Source organism: Propithecus coquereli, unplaced genomic scaffold, assembly GCF_000956105.1.
Source record: "Propithecus coquereli isolate 6110/MARCELLA unplaced genomic scaffold, Pcoq_1.0 Scaffold101, whole genome shotgun sequence".
Lineage (NCBI taxonomy): Eukaryota > Metazoa > Chordata > Mammalia > Primates > Indriidae > Propithecus > Propithecus coquereli.
The window spans coordinates 2,478,040-2,496,051 of NW_012133970.1; the positions used below are offsets into that span (position 1 = coordinate 2,478,040).

At 38.3% G+C, this 18,012-nt stretch overlaps 1 protein-coding gene across 5 annotated transcripts in view; it reads right to left on the reverse strand.

Moving 5' to 3' along the window:
• The window catches only part of EDA (ectodysplasin A), a 333,655-nt gene that overhangs the window by 81,884 nt on the left and 233,759 nt on the right, over positions 1-18,012 (reverse strand). For 4 of the 5 annotated variants that reach the window (XM_012643114.1, XM_012643097.1, XM_012643089.1 and 1 more), the window contains exon 2: positions 3,122-3,227. In XM_012643114.1, coding sequence (XP_012498568.1) covers positions 3,122-3,227 — 106 coding nt within the window. Of the gene's footprint in view, positions 1-3,045; positions 3,228-18,012 lie in introns of those variants that run through there. The other variant, XM_012643122.1, reaches the window with a different exon arrangement.

Below are 18,012 nucleotides of genomic sequence, written 5' to 3' on the forward strand. Positions count from 1 at the left end.
GAATTTATTTATCAATTCCAGAAGTCTCTTGGCAGAATCTTTGGGGTTTTCTAGATATGAGATCACATCATCAGCAAAGAGTGATAGTTTGACATCTTCTGCCCCCATTTAGATACCCTTGATTTCCTTCTCTTGTCTGATTGCTCTGGCTAGGACTTCCAGCATTATGTTGAATAGAAGTGGTGATAGTGGACAACCTGTTTGGTCCCAGTTCTAAGTGGGAATGCTTTCAATTTTTCCCTGTTCAGTATGATGTTGGCTGTGGGTTTGTCCTATATGGCTTTTATCATTTTGAGGTAAGTCCCATCTATGTCTATTTTGTTTAATGTTCTTATCATAAAGGGTGTTGAATTTTGTGAAATGCTTTTCCTCTGTCTATTGAGAGGATCATATGGTCTTTGTTTTTACTTCTATTTATGTGGTAAATTACATTTATAGATTTGCATATATTGAACCAGCCCTGAAGGCATCTCTGACCCCGTCACTCTTTTGCTCAAAATCCTCCAGTGGTTCCCTGTCTCATGCAGAATAAAAGCCAGAGTCCTCACCTTGGCCTGTAAGGCTCTAGATTGGATTTTGCACTCTGAACTCATCTCCTTCCCTCTTCCTCTTCTTACTCTGTACCCAGTCACACTGACCTTTCTGGAATATATCGAACATTCTTCTGACTCAGAGCCTTTGCATTTTCTGTTTCTTCTGTCCCCAGACATTTGCATGGTTTACACCTTCATTTCATTCAGGTCTCTTCTCAAATGTTTCCCTTATCAGAGAGAACTTCCTTGATTATCTTATAGCATACCCCATCACTCTCTCTTCCTCTTGTTCTATTTTTCTTCACAGTACTTACCACCACCAACTTTGTTTATTGCTTATCCTGTTGCATTGGAAGTAAAGCTCCTTCAGAGTAACAAGAAATATTTATTGAAGGTCTACTATATGTCAGGTCCTTTTCTAGGCAGTGGGATATAAAAGTAAATTAAACAAACACAAATATCCTTATCGTATTTCTGTTCTAGTATTATATAAACTGCTGTATTTATTCCACAAATATTTGATGAATGTATTGAATAAAGTATACATTCTGCAGAATAACAAGAATAGTTCAAAAGAAAAGGAGAGTTGGATTTGTTTATCACCCTTTTACTCATTGGAGCACCTTCCATATCTAGAAAAAATGGCTCTGTAGACTAAAGGTGAAAGGCTGAAAATCTAATAAAATCCCAGGACTTCTGGGCATTCTATACCCCTAACTCTAAGGGGCTCATGGATTCCTCCAAGGTATACTGATTAAAGAAAAAGACCTGGATTGCATGAGAAACTTGACATTGGCACAAAATGAGTAGAGTCTGCTGACTGACTTAAATATCAGATCAGGAGGGAAGTAGCTGGGAAGTGCTAAAAATTAGTAAGAGGGGCTTTGGCCTTGACTGGAAAGAAAAACTATTTTGAATCAAGATAGAATAAACACTAAGGAAGATCAGTATCAGAGACATTGGTAACTAGATCTGGATAAAGTGGTTTGGGGGAAAAGAGGAAATTGCCTTCTTTAAGAGAAAACTTGGGAGGTTAGATGAAGACGTAAACCTTAGAAGCCATTAGACTTTCTTGGAAAGGAAGGGAAGACCATGTCTACTACAGAAGGTGATACTGCTCTTACCACCTTTTTTCCTGTCCTCTTTAGCAACCAGGGATTATGAAAGATTTGCTGGTACCGAGAATAGCCTCAGGGGAAAAGCTAAAGGTAGAGAAAGGGTGAGATGATTAGGAGAGGAAAGGGACCATGACTCTCAGCTCCCAGCTTCCACATAGCCAGAAGACTTCCAGGAAACTGGATACAAGTAGTAGGTGAATACAGGTGCTTTTATTTCACGGACTACATTTCTTATGCTTGAACTTGGTTATCAATTGTATGCAAAATGTCTGTTCTAGAGAATGGCCCCACTGGTCCAGTTCTCCATTTCAAGGCTCAATGCTGCTGCCTCCCCCACCAACTAGAAAACCCTATCTTACTGCTCTTTTTAAAAATTATTATTATGGGGTTCTTGTTCTGAGTCCTTTTTCAGACTTCAGCCAATTCCACTTCCTCTTGCCCCTCTTGACAAAGTCCTGGCCCCATCTCTTTAATGGCTCCTGCCTTCTGAAACTGCTTCCATCATTGGCCCTTACTCACATTGACAACTATCATCTTAAAAATCTCATTTCCATCTTTATAAAGTCATATTGCTTTGTAACCACCCAGACACATTTCATTGGCTGATATAGCCAGACACATGCTGTCTTTGAATCCAGATGGCTTTGCAGCAGCCCAGAGCTATGTATTCTATAAACTCCTATGCCAAAGGAGTAGCATTTTGTCAACTGACAGAGTGATGCTGAAATATCAGAGTGATTCAAAGACCCTTCCCATGAGCTAGCTAAACATTTTGTTATGCCCCACAGAATGCATTTCTAGTTAACTTAAAGCTATGACACCCACAATAGGGATGGTTTCTATTGGCACATTACTGCTTAGCTGAGAGGGTGGTCAACATCATCAATTTACATTACAAACACCAACAATGTGCCAGACACCAGGCTAGATTCTTGGGTTATACAAAGAGAAATGAATCCCTCCCCCCAAGAAACTTACAAACAAGTTCTAGAAGCTCTAGATTTGGGCATGCTCAGATTTAGGCATGGTAGCAGATAGCAACACTGATACAATTACCATTGGAATTAACACATGATGTAAGTGCCAGTATGGCACAACACCCTGCCCATTCCAAGAATAGGACCAAATCCTCTTGGTGACCTTAGTAGATACAGGATGTCTCCAGGGGAGATGAGGTCCTTACAGAGGGTGATCTTGGTCCTTACAGAGAGAGAGATACAAATGCTACCATGGCTGTCAGATATACTGAGAAAGAACTGAAAGTATCTGGAGTTGGAGGAGGGAGGATCCTTATCTAGTTAGTTCTATGTCAAAGGATTGATTGGTAGGTTAGGGTGGAAAAATCTTCTGTGTTCTTGGGTGTGTGGACAATATGAGATGATGAAGCACACTGGAGAAGGTAGTTCTTAGAAGGATATTCTTACTAACAGATAACTCAGAAGTGATAAAGGATCACCTGAGTAGACTTACCATCTGCTCCTTCACTGCTTTTGCTTCTTTTATTGCGGCGAACATGCTTATTTTCCTCTTCAGAGTATGACTTTTCATCAGGGAAGAAGAAATTCAGTAGGGCCATCTGTAAAATAACAAGTAGATTAGTGAACGATCGACCCCAGTCAGCCACAGCCCACATAAAAAACCTAGCTTTCCATAGACAGTCTACCTTTATCTTAAATTCATTGTGTCTAAAGCCTGAGCCCATCTTACCCTCCACTGTACAAATCCTTTTATTTTTGATACAATTATTATTCCAATCATGTGGGCAGGAAATTTTGGTTAATTTCTAAATCCCTACTCTTCTGTCCTGAATATCTAATAAGTAGTCCATTATGTCCTTTTCTGCATATATTTCTGGGGTTCAGAGAGCCCAGCCACAAATTTCTAACCTCCCTAACATATTAATGCTGCCTTGAGTTTGCTATTCCCCCTTGGATTTCATTATTATGCACCCATGATTTTGTCACATTCCTATTTGTGCTGTACTTTTGGTTTCGTCCCTGAATGCTGTGCATGTAATACTGAGTATCATTTATGTCAATGTTCTTCTGGGAGTTAGTCATGACAAAGCATACAATTATTCTCTCCCTTTCCTAGATTCCTACAGCACTTATGGTCTATAAGATTCATTTTGGGCTGGGCATGGTGGCTCACATCTGTAATCCCAGCACTTTGGGAGGCCAAGATGGGAGGATTGCTTGAGGCCAGGAGTTTGAGACCAGCCTGGGCAACATAGGGAGACCCTGTCTCTATAAAAAATTTATAAAATTGTTGGATGTGGTGGCATGTGCCTGTAGTCCCAGCTACTCTTAGAAGACTGAGGCAGGAGAATTGCTTGAGCCCAGGAGTTCAGGCTGCAGTGATCTATGATTGTACCACAGCACTCCAGCCTGGGTGACAGAGTAGGACCCTATCTCCAAAAACAAAAACAAAAAAAAGCTCATTTTGGTACTTGGTCCTCTACTGTCTTATAATGATCTCTCATAATAATATAATATGTTTCATATGTGAATAGGTCTGGGGTCACTAATGATGATCAGAGTTTAAATATATACTTGCTGAATTGAATCATAATCTTTCAGCATGAGTGCTTTATTGTGGTAAAAAGATGTCCTTGAGTATAAATAGTGAACAGAGTAGTAGTATTAAGAGTGATTCTAATCCCATCTCTGCCACTTACCATCTATGTAACCTTGGACAAGTTAATTAAGCTTTAATTTCCTCATTTGTAAATAGGGATAATACTACTACTTTGCTTATAAAGCAGTTGCAGAGTTAGCACAGTACCTAGCACGTAATATGCACTCAATAAATGTTAGCTATTATTATTAAAATTAATCTTCAAAATAGATTAGTTAGATAATTTGGACCTTATAAAATGAATTGGCATTCTTATTCTAGTGTGAGCTCAAAAAATAAACAATTCCAGAGTCCTCGTATCTGCTGCATCTCTGAATGAGTGGAAAAAAATGAGTTGGACACAAGAGAGCCCTAACGTTTTACACAAATGTTCTTCAAAATCCTGTGATTTACTGTTTATATTGAACAATTGTACCCAATAGCCTTAAGGTGTAGGATTAGTGTCTTGTAGGATACATTCATCTATTAAATATAAAATTAATAAATGAATGTATAATCTCCAACTTGTGAATAGAGTTGTATTTAAAGCTTATTTAGGTTGAACTGCATGAAACTGTCATTTTTGTATGTCAAAAATGATTGAATATCATCAATTTCACATGGTTCAACTGAACAGTATTTTTGAGTTCCTTCATTGGAATGTAAAATGCAATTTCCCATAGAATCAATATAATAAAGTCTGGTTAGTTTTCCTGATAAGCCCACAGAGAATTAGTTAACCCACAGTATAAATAAGCTAATATACTAATAATAATAGTATAAAACAAAACTTCTATTTACAATAAATCTCAATCATTTGCAGCTCTGTAAGTCATTCTGGATAGAAGAGTCTTCTTGATAACTTTGACTGCTAAAACTTACTTCAGCTATGTTGGATAGAAATTAGTTTATAGTGTATGATTTAATTTAGGGCTTACTGAATATATGGAGGACTATTTTCCTATACATTAAATGGCCCCAGTCCAGTATGGTTTTGAGGTTTTAAAAAAATTATTATTAAAATTACATGACAGAGTAATATATGCTTTGTAGAGAGAAGTTTAAGGTTCTCTGGGAGCAAGAGGGGAAGTACCTAATACAAACTGGGAGTGGACAAGCCTTCTTGGAGGAGGTGCTACCTCTGTGAGTCCTGAAGGGTGTCCAGGATTTAGTTATAAATGGGAAATGGAAAGGGAATTCTAGGCAAAGGGACTGTTGTATTTAAATTTCCTTTTTCAGAGGAAAGAGAAAGAATAGCAATTTTTGGAACTACAAGGGGCTTAGAATAAGTGGTAGGAGGTGGGGAGGAATGGTGAGAAATATGAACCAAGGGGTGTTAAATAAGAGCCAGATCATGTTAAGGAATTTAGACTATATCCTGCAGCAGAGGGATCCTCTGAAGGATTTTTCCCTTTCTAAATTTTTGCCCCTTATGAAAATTTGCGATATAATTTACATATAAAATGCACAAATTTTAAGCATATAGGTTGAAGAGATTTGACACATGCACACACCTTTGTAACCACCACCCAAATCAATATATAGAACATTTACATCACCTTCTAAAATTTTCCCTCGTGCCCCTTCCAGTCATTCTCCAGCAACCCCCTGCCCCAAGGCAACTGCTGTTCTGATTTCTATCACCATCTCTTGGTTTTTTCCGTTCTATATTAGAATCATATGATTTTTCATATGTATGAATGAATATGATTTTTCATTCAACATAATGTCTGTGAAATTCATCCATGTTGTTGCATGTATCTCTAGTTCATTCCTTTTTAGTGCTGAGTAGTAGTATTTCGTTGTATGTCTCTATCATATTTTTTCTGTGCATTCACCTATTGATAGACATTTGGGTTATTTCCAGTTTGGGACTATTATAAATAAAGCTGATATGAACATTCATGTACAAGTCTTTGTATAGATATATGTTTTCATTTTTCTTGAGTAAACACCTAGCAGTGGAACCTCTGGGTAAGTATTTGTTGTAAGAAACTGCCAAACTGTTTTCCAGAGTGACTGTACCATTTTATATGCCCACCAGCAATGTATGTAAGTCCCAGTGCTCTGTATCTTCACCAATACTTGGTATTGTCAGTATTTTTAATTAATCCACCATTCTTGTGGATGTGAAGTATGGTTTCATTGTGGTTGGTTTTTGAGTTCTTAAACTTCTTTTTAATGTTTTTTTCATCTCTTACCTTCCTGTACCGCCTCACCATCACCTACTACAATTCCAGAGTTTTTCTTATACTTTTTGTGCTCCCTCTTGGGCTCAGCTCCCATGAGAGTTCTGGCAGGGGCTCTAGCACATTCTTGTGTCCTGATGGTGGCAGTAGGAGAAGGTGCTCACATATTAACTGTTCTCAAGAGTCTGATGGGAGCCTGTAAGAACTCAAGCTCCCAGAAGAGGAGGGCTGAGGAGAAACAAACTTCTGCAGACAGCAGAAATGACTCCAGCTCCCATGGGTAGTAGGAGTAGCTCAAAGCCCCTCAAGAAAGGCTGTTGATGAATATGGAACATTCATAAGTCAAGTGTTCATTAGAAAGGGACTGCTAGTATATGAAGATGCTTTGAACATAGTTTCTATTTTCTCAATAAAAACCAAAAGAAAACAATACAAAACATTGCTTAAAATGAAAGAGATTTCCTATTCACAGTGCCCTTATTTGAGTCTCAATTAGAGATAGGAGGTAAAACTGTATCATATAGGCCGGGCGCGGTGGCTCACGCCTGTAATCCTAGCTCTCTGGGAGGCCGAGGCGGGCGGATTTGAGCTCAGGAGTTCGAAACCAGCCTGAGCAAGAGCGAGACCCTGTCTCTACTAAAATTAGAAAGAAATTAATTGGACAACTAAAAATATATAGAAAAAATTAGCTGGGCATGGTGGCGCATGCCTGTAGTCCCAGCTACTGGGGAGGCTGAGGCAGGAGGATCACTTGAGCTCAGGAGTTTGAGGTTGCTGTGAGCTAGATGATGCCACGGCACTCTAGCCCGGGCAACACAGTGAGACTCTGTCTCAAAAAAAAAAAAACTGTATCATATAATGGTAAAGACAAAAATCAGTGGCTGCTTATACAAAAAATCTAGAATTCCAGCTTGAGTTTTGCATTCATTAGCATGGCCTCCAGAGGCAAGTTGCAGAGTATGAACAAAACAGCCCTCTCGTTTAGAATATTGCTTTCCTATTGCACAAGAGAGGAGGCATCAGGAATGTTGGCCACAGCCAGGCATTTTGCTCAAGGGAAAAAAAATCTAATTCTTTACACTTTATTAAGTGATTACACCCTTGTTTCTTATGGTAAAATTACATGGTAAACAGCACCTGCAGATTATAGGGATCTCAGCTGGAAACAATTCATTAACAGTGAGACATGAGGGATACATCCATTATTGCTAGTGACTCTCCAGATATTGCTACAAACATATTTTTTCTAATATGTAAACCCACAAAATTATTGGGTCCTTTTTTTTTTTTTTACCGTGACATAGAATAGATTTAATTCATTTTCTATTTCATGGCTAATGTACTTGATTGTACTAGACGATTCATAGGAAATTACTTATAAGCCTCTTGAGGGAAAGGGCCATACCTTATCCATTTTTGTATACCTAGTGCCTTGCCCTGGGCCTGGCACATAGTAGGCCCCAATAAATATCTCTCTGTTGAAAGAATAATTGGACTGTTTTAGACTGTTTGTGCTGCTATAACAAAATACCTGAGACTGGGTAATTTATAAGGAACAGAAATTTATTTTCTCACAGTTATGGAGGCTGGGAAGTCCACGATCAAGGCGCTGGCAGGTTTGGTTATGTGGCTGTTCTCTGCTTCCCAGATGGCATCCTGTTGCTGCATCTTCCAGAGAGAAGGAATGCTGTGTCCTCACGTGATGGAAGGCAGAAGGTCAAGACAGCTGAACATTGCATGAAGCCTCTTTTATAAGGGCCTTAATCCCATTCATGAGGGAGGAGCTCTCATGGCCCAATTACCTCTTAAAGGTTCCAACTCTTAACGCCATCACATTGGCAATGCCTAAATTTTGGCACATTCAAACCATAGTAGGCACATTCAAATCATAGCATGCATTATCACCAATTTATACCTTAAGGCCAGGATTTTATTTGAACTGATTGGACCTATTTTTTGAGATCAATCATGAAAAGGTGGACTAAGGACTGAATACACTACTAGTAGGAATCAAATAAAAGGGATCCTAAGAGTGAGAGACTCTATAAGTCAGTAGTTCTTAAACTTTGGTGTGCATCAGAATCACTAGGCCTGAGTGTTAAAGTGGAGAATCCCAGGCCTTTCCCTTCCCAAATTTAGGTTGAGTAAGACTGAGGTAGGACCCTAGAATCTGACTTCTCAACTTGCTCAGTAGGGCATTCTCATGCACGGAGTCCCTAAACTACACTTTGGGAAGCTACTGTAGTGTTCATTCCTCAACCAATTCATTATCTGTAGACTGAAAAGACCTCATCCTCTTTTTTTTTTCCAGATAAAATAGGGCTCTTACATAGCTAGTGTTTTTTACCTTTTATTCTGTCATTCTAAGAGAGAATCTGTTTATAGAAAGTGGTACTTCATCTCTCTCAAGAGGAGGCAGATATAAACCAGGCTTTCTGAAAATCAGTAAATCACCTATTTTTTAAAAAAGATTGCTCTTTCAATGCTGTTGAATAGATAATCTGTTTTTCTTATTGCAACCCCTGCCATCACCAGCACCATCCATCAGCAATCAGCTGGGACCTTCGAATAAATTAAAAGCATTGATGTCCTGAAACATTCAACAAAGTCTCTAAGTGATTCCACTACAGCAAGATATGAGCATCCCATTACCAATGAGTGAAAGTAGGGTTGACTAAACTAGCTTGATGGGTATATCATGGATATAAAATGAATATGAAAGGTGGCATTGAATACACTTCTAATCTTAAAAGAACCCTTAATTCAACATGCTCTGATTATCAACAAAAGGTCCAGAGAGAGGCATTCAGGGTGGTGTTGTCTGCTGAACAAATATTGAGTACTTACCATATGGAGGGCACTGAACTACACACTGTCTTTAACATATACAGATAAACAACATGCAAATAATCCTGAGTTTTTGTGTAATGTAGTCATAGCACTACATAACATGAGGTAGTAAGGTTTCAGCATGACAAGAAGGAAAGCACAGTATGTGCTAGTTGGGGAATAGAGTGTGCCAGCTCCTGGGAGTGAGCAAACAAGAACATTCAACATTGATCACAGCATCCCATGGGAGCAGCCACCAACGGAGTGGGGGTGGAAGTGGCAGCAATCAGCCCAAATGCCAAACGAAATTGGCATCTTGGACATCTGTGATATGAGTGCCAGGGATTGTCAACCCCTGTTGCAGATATGTCAGAGGATGACTGAAAATTATGTAGTAAGCCTAAACATGGAAGTTAAATACAACCAACATTTTCCATCACATAGAGCTAAAATCCGTCACTGAATCCTGTTTCCTATGCGGTTTGACTTAAAAATCACTGCCCAATAATGCAAATGACTGTAAAGTAGAAAGCAAAATAAAAAAGAACAGTATCTTTGCCTGGGGATATTACCGTAGGGCGGCATCAGTGAGAAATTGTACTATAGACCAGCTCAATCTTGGCTTTCCTTAGCTTTCATTTTAGGGCTACACAGATCACCTAACATTTATCAAATAACACCTTATATATTTTAATATTAATTTTTCTTCTCCCGTAGGTAGTAAGCTCCTCAAATGTAGGCATATTTATGAGTTCAGAATTGGTATGGGTTTGTCCTCTGGACAGGGTGAAATCTGTTTAAGATGCACATCAGTTATTAGAAACACACAAAGGACAAAATTCAAAGGACAAAATGGACCCCTGCTCTGACTTTCTGTTTCCTAGGTTCAGTTTTATTTCTAACATCCAGAACAGAAGTGGAAAAACAAAAGCTTACTGAACTGATTTTTATCAATGGACAATATAAGTTGTGTCCAGCTTTTGTATGGCTTTGAAATTCACACCGGCCACAGGTATCACATCTACCTTGTTGAACTGTTTTATTGTCAGATCCAGAGTTGTGCTTAATGTGAAATGGCAAGAGAGGACCACCACTACTGAGATTCTGGAAGTCAGCTGGTCTATCAGCATTAAAGCCATGTTCCTTGCTAGCATGTGTAGAGATGCAATGGCAGAAGGATACCCAAACATCTTTGGTATGGTGAACTTTGTGGCATAATCACAAGCAGGGGAGGCATAAGAAATACTCTAAAGGATGCACTAAAGCATAGCTTCAAATAACATGACATAGCTGTGGGTTGCTAGAGAAAACAGAAGCAGAGACCAGCTTGGAATGCAACAATATGGAATTTAGAAACTCTTTTTGAGCAAAGGCTTTCAGTTGACCACAAGTCAAATACAGAAATACAGACAGTGACAGGCTCTACAAATAGCAGCTGCAGCCACAAATCGAAAAGCAGTTTGTATGTTATGTCATATAGAAAGGACTTTTGGCTTAAGATTTAGTCTTTGCTCCCCATGAGTGTGGGTGACATCAGTAGTGACATCTTTGAATAAGAGGAAGGGTAGAAATATATACTGGATGTCACTGCCTTCCCTTCGGAGTGTCCGCTTATTAAATTTGTAATTCCTCATACTTCTAAGGAGAATGGTGCTTTGGCACATAAGGAGAAAAAATACACTTCCACTTATAATACTTGGAAATCACTAAAGGCTATCATTTGTGAGTAGAATCAGCTTATAAATTAGATGAACTCTGTATTCAGAAAATATTAGCTCAAATGCATCTTCTTAATTATGAATTCTTTTTTTTTTTTTTTGAGACAGAGTCTTGCTTTGTTGCCCCGGCTAGAGTGAGTGCCATGGCGTCAGCCTAGCTCACGGCAGCCTCAAACTCCTGGGCTCAAGCAATCCTTCTGCCTCAGCCTCCCAAGTAGCTGGGACTACAGGCATGCGCCACCATGCCAGGCTAATTTTTTCTATATATATATTTTTAGTTGTCCAGATCATTTCTTTCTATTTTTTAGTAGAGACAGGGTCTCGCTCTTGCTCAGGCTGGTCTCGAACTCCTGACTTTGAGCGATCCACCCGCCTCGGCCTCCCAGAGAGCTAGGATTACAGGCGTGAGCCACCGCGCCCAGCCTTAATTATAAATTCTTAAATGGATCTTGAAAATTTTATAATGACGCTGCAGTTTACCTTTATAAAGCTGGACTAATGCAGGTTAGAGTAGCATTATGACTAAAATGAGACTGCCTGTGCAATCCACTTAAAGGAGGATATTTTCCCTTTGTCCAAAATTTCACTATCAATAGCATTCTATTATACAAAATCTATTCTGTTCCCAATGGAGACCTAAACCACATAAACTACCCCTAAGCCATATCTGACTACAACATTCAAGATCAAGTACAGAGGAAAGACAAAAGTGAGGTAGCTAGTAAAAAGAGAGTTGCAATAGTCAGAACATGGGGGAGGGGAATAGGATACAAGTAAGAAGCAAATTAAGAAACAGATGACTATTGATTCTTACAGGGAAAAAGTGTTCCAAACACTGTAGAAAAATTAAGCAAATGGGAAGGACTTTAGGGAAAAATGACTTATATTCAGTTTAAGTTAATAGCAAAATATGTTGTAGACTAGAGTTCAGCTGTTATAATGAGGACTCAGATGATGAAGGAAAGGCTAGAAACAATGATCCAAACAAGTCCATGGGATTGGGTAGATGGCAAGGATATGGACATAGGTATGTGGCCAGTGGACCATCCAGGACTGGCTCACAGCAATGTTAGTATAGAAAGTGAATCTCAGAGACCAGTAGATAAGTTCAGGGGGAAAGGTCAGGCAGGATAGGATATAAGTACAGTAGGTTAAAAGTGATCCATGTAACCTAAAATATTTGTACCCCTGTAATATTTTTCAATAAAAAAGTACAGTAGGTTGAATTCAAAGAAGAGTCTAAGATACAGGCATCTTAGCAGCAGGCAGGTTAATCAGTGGTGATACAATCAGTAAAGATTCAGCCCACAATATATGCCTCTAACAAACCTGAGGATTGGGAAAAAGAGTAAAGGGCCTGGGATACAAGTGCAAAATTTTCCACACTGTAAAACTAGCATCACCAAGGGAATAAAAGGACTGGCAAGAAAATTGCAAGAGTAGGAAGATAATTTCACTGTGAGATTAGACAAATCCAAAGTTGCAATGCTGTTCTCAGTTAACTTGGCATTTTAGTGCTTCTTGTGTCCAAGCATGGCCAGGGCTTCCATTTTGAGGTAAAGACAAAATAATTCATTATGTGACAAATTGGCAGACCAATACTGTTTCAGTAGCTGTAAAACTGAGAGACATTTTTTTTCAATATAACTGTTGATTAGAATCCAGCATTAGGGTATTTCCATGGAAATGTCATTTTCTCAGAGGAAAATTCCTGACTCTTGCTTATGACCATGACAGTCAGTGAAGAAAGCCTCACGCTGAGTATTGTCTCATAAATCTTTCCCATAGTATCTCAACAGAGCTACCGATTCAAAAAGAAATTAGGATAAAATATAAACAAATGAAATGAACTATAGCAAAACACTCAATTCATTAGAGTCGATTTCATGCATATCCGTTGTTTCATTGTTAGTTTTAGGGACTAAAGCCATCTTTCCATGGAGCAATAGAGAATTAAATTTCATCAGTATCTACTAATCTCTTACATAGAGATTTAACCTTAAGGAATCCTCTAATTTCTACTAATGGGTTAACAAATTAGGTTTGTCCAGTTCATAGTTAATTGTTCCTAATTATATTAATAAATATTTTCCTCCAAATCCACAGAAAGCTCATACACTTTAAAATTTAATAAGTATATAGACATCGAGACCAAGGTAGCTGACTAACCAAACAATTTTAGCTCCCCTTTTTCCCAAGATCCTATTAAAATGACATGAAATAAAAAAGACATGATGAAGAGAATAATAGGGAGAATCAGCAGAAAAGAGATTCCAATATGTTTCTGAGAGACAGAAAGTAGATAGGATGCTGATTGATAAAGATGGGCAGATAAAGTGACAGAGGGGGCTTACAGCCCTGGTGGAATGCTGGGCTGCCCTGTGGGATCACAGAGAAGCTTGAAAATTGGAAATACCAAGTAAGGTAGAGGGTGAGAATGAAAGGTGAGAAATTCATCACATATATGTATATTAAATAATCATCTGCCTCCCCTATGTATAGAACCCCTAGTATTCAGGCATTTATTCTCAATGCAAAAACAAAAATCAGAAGGATCTTCTCTGAAGAGATTGAATAAATTAACTAAGAACTGAGGTAGATAATGCGGGCATCAGTGCCCTAAAGCAAAGACCTCTATACGCTGGAGTTTAGAGGTCCTCCAGCATAACGGCTCTACATATATGGGTGTCGCTTATTGACTTGCAGGCCTCTTCTTCGGGGTAGCGAGGCATTTTGCTCAACCCCTAGACACATTATGTAATTTCAGAACAACAAAAATAAAGAGAAACTCGTTATAGCTCCCAGAGAGGAAAAACATTAACAGTTAAAGATGGATTGGGCATCTCATCAGTAACACTGGCTCTTATAGAGAACAACAGAGGAGTGCCTTCAAGGTTCTGAGGATAAATTACTTTGAACCTATAATTTTGTTCCCAACCAAATACCAATCAAGTCTGATGACAAAAGAAGACACTTTCAGATTCCAAAGTCTCAAACTACACCTTTCACACCCCCTTTCTCTACTGAAGGATATACTCCAGCAAAATGAGAAAGTAAAGAAAGACATAGATATATGCTGGATTCTGGACACGGTGAACCTAAAACTAGAGACTAATAAAAGTAAGCCCAAGGACAAGAGCTGCACGGCAGACCTAAGAAGCATTCAGTCTAAATAGAAACAAGGAGGGCTCCAAGATGGAGGCATCTAAGAAAAAGAGGGGGAGAGGGCCTCACAATTTTATCCATTTTTAAGAAATTAGTGAAACTTATGGCTATAGCAGACAATGCAAGAAAAAAATAAAGGTAATAAGAAAATCCAGAAAAAAAACAAATTTATACAAATTAAGAAATGTAATACTATCATGACACTTGACAGAAGAGAGAAAAATTTTAAATAGTTAACGGTAGTATAAACGCTGTATACCAATTTTCAACTTTCAGAAATAACCAATATACAAAAGCAGAGGATACTTAATTTTGGAAATACTTAATTATAGATGTATAGCAAAACATAAATACTATCACTCTTGGCAATGCAAAAAATTAAAGTACAAATGACAAGAATTGGTAGGTAGAAGGAGTAAGAGATATATAGAAGAGCTTAGAACTAATGGCCTCCTCTTACAGAGTTAAGAGATACGGTCTGTAGTTCATGGAACAAGAAATAAAGGTCTAAGTATATTCCTCAAACAAACACAGAAATTAAAAAGCACTATAACTACATTGGGATAAGAGGTAGTATAAGTGACATATAGCTCATTCATCAAATTACAAAGTTAATAAAGCCTAAAATAGGTAAATCAAGAAGTAGCAGTATATATCTATGGTGACAGGAAGTAATCACTAAAAGAAGTAAACAGAAAGTTAATACACTTAAAGGAAATCTCAGAGGGTGAGGACAGAGTTGGAACAGTGAAATGTTGCTTACATTATAAACTATTTGTACATTGTTCATATTTTTAAAAACCACGTACATGTATTACTTCATAAAATATAAAAATAGAAATAATCATATGGCTATTTCAAAACCAATCAATAACCTTGAAACAGAAATCTTCTTTTGTCACTACTAAATTCAAACTAGCCTCTGAGTACCTTTACCTGAAAAAGAGTGCTGGCCAGGGGCCATCTAAGCATAGCTCCTGTCTGTATTATCTGACCTGCCCTTTTCCCTCAAAGCCTATCATACCCACCAAAACTTTAACACAAATTCTGGATCAAGTGACAACCAACTTCATTTCCAGCCAAAGAGATTATTTTTTATGATCTTATAGATATACAATAATATGCACATATTTAAGCTTACAAATTTTGACATATGTATGTACATATATGTATACCTGTGAAGCCATCATCACAATCAAAATAATGAAGATATCCATCACCCCCCCAAATTGCTTCATGCCCCACTGTAATCCCTTCCCATTCAGCCCAATCATCGATGCCCTCTGCATTTCCAGGCAACTGCTGATATCCTGTCACCATAGATCAGTTTTCATTTTCTAGAATTTTATATAAACAGAATAACACATTCTTCTTTTTTCGGGAGGGGGGATCTGGCTTCTTTCACTCAGCATAATTATTTTGAGATTCAATCATATTATAACGTGTCAGTAGTTCATTCCTTTTTATATTGAGAAGTATTATAGTATTCTGTTGTATGGCTGTAACAATTTCTTTAATCCATTCACCTGTTGATGGACATAATGGGTTGTTTCCAGTTTTTATTTACTACAAATAAAATTGTTATGGACATTTGTGTGCAAGTTTTGTGTGGACATATGCTTTCATTTCTCTTAAGAAACTCCTAGGAGTGGAACTACTGGGTAACATATGGTAAGTACATATTATAAGAAACTGCCAAACTATTTTCTAAAGTGGATGCACCATTTTATATTCCCACCAGCAGTGTATGAAAGTTTCACTTTCTCACATCCTTGTAAAAACTTGGTATAGTCAGTCTCTTTAAGTTTACGCATTCTAATAGGTGTATAGTGGTCTGTCATTGTGGTTTTAATTTGCATTTCTCTGATGACTAATGATGTTGAACATCTTTTCATATATCTTCTTTGATGAAGTCTCTGTTCAAATCTTTCACTTATTTATTTTATTTTATTTAGAGATGGGGTCTTGCAATGTTGCCCAGGCTGGTCTTGAACTCCTGAGCTCAAGCAATCCTCCCACCTCAGCCTCTCAAGCAGTTGGCATTACAGGCATGCACTACTACGCGTGGTGGCTCATGCCTGTAATCCTAGCACTCTGGGAGGCCGAGATGGGAGGACTGCTTGAGCTCAGGAGTTCAAGAGCAGTCTGAGCAAGAGTGAAATCCCGTCTCTAAGAATAACAGAAAAATTAGCCAGGTGTTGTAGTGCACACCTGTAGTCCCAACTACTCGGAAGGCTGGGGCAGGAGGATCACTTGAGCCCAGGAGTGTGAGGTTGCAGTGAGCTGTGATGACGCCACTACACTCTACCCAGGGTTATGGAGTGAGAACCTGTCTCAAAAAAAAAACTGAGTTGTTTGTTTCTTATTATTGAGTTTTTAACACATTAACTACCATGTGAGTTGTATTTAACTCATGCTAGTTTTGAGCCTGGGGCCTTGTGAAGCATATGTAACTCACAGGTCTCTTTACCTTGGGAACCATGTGAACTATTTTTCAAGTTGCATGGAACTCATGCACAGAAAACAATACAAAATACTAGAAAGGATCATTTTTTTTGTAACTTTTTTTTTATTTCAGCATATTATGGGGGTACAGATGTTTAGGTTACGTATGTCGCCCTTGCCCCCCCAAGTCCGAGTTTCAAATATGTCCATCCTTCAGGTGGTGCGCATTGCACTCTTTGTGTATACATATGCTCGTCCCTCCTCCCCCCTCCCCCCTGCCCAACATCCAATAGATGTTATTCTTATATGTGCACTTATGTGTTGATCAGTTAATACCAATTTGATGGTGAGTACATGTGGTGCTTGTCTTTCCATTCTTGGGATACCTCACTTAGTAGAATGCATTCCAGCTCTATCCAGGAGTATACAAGAGGTGCTATAGCACCATTGTTTCTTAAAGCTGAGTAGTACTCCATGGTATACATATACCACATTTTATTAATCCACTCATGTATTGATGGACACTTGGGTTGTTTCCGCATCTTTGCAATTGTGAATTGTGCTGCTATAAACATTTGGGTGCAGGTGTCTTTTTCATAGAGCGACTTTTGTTCTTTTGGGTAGATGCCCAGTAATGGGATTGCTGGATCAAATGGAAGCTCTACTTGTATCTCTTTAAGGTATCTCCATATTATTTTCCATGGAAGTTGTACTAGTCTGCAGTCCTACTAGCAGTGTATGAGTGTCCCTATCTCTCCGCATCCATGCCAACATTTATTGTTTTGTGACTTTTTGATAAAAGCCATTCTCACTTGAGTTAAGTGATATCTCATTGTGCTTTTGATTTGCATTTCCCTGATGATTAGAGATGTTGAACATTTTTTCATATGATTGTTGGCCATTAGTCTATCTTCTTTTGAAAAGTTTCTGTTCATGTCCTTTGCCCACTTTTTAATGGGGTTGAATCAACATTGTTAAAATGTCTATACTCCCCAAAGTGATCTACAGATTCAATGCAACCCCTATTAAAATACCAGCATCATTTTTCACAGATCTAGAAAAAATAATTCTATGCTTCGTACAGAACCAGAGAAGACCCTGTATAGCAAAAGCAATCTTAAGCAAAAAGAACAAATTGGGAGGCATCAATTTACCAGACCTCAAGCTATACCACAAGGCTGTAGTATCTAAAACAGCATGGTACTGGCACAAGAACAGAGACATAGACCAATGGAACAGAACTGAGAACCCAGATATAAAACCATCCTCATATAGCCATCCAATCTTTGATAAAGCAGACAAAAACATACACTGGGGAAAAGAATCCTTATTCAATAAATGGTGCTGGGAAAATTGGCTAGCCACATGTAGAAGACCGAAACAGGATCCGCACCTCCCA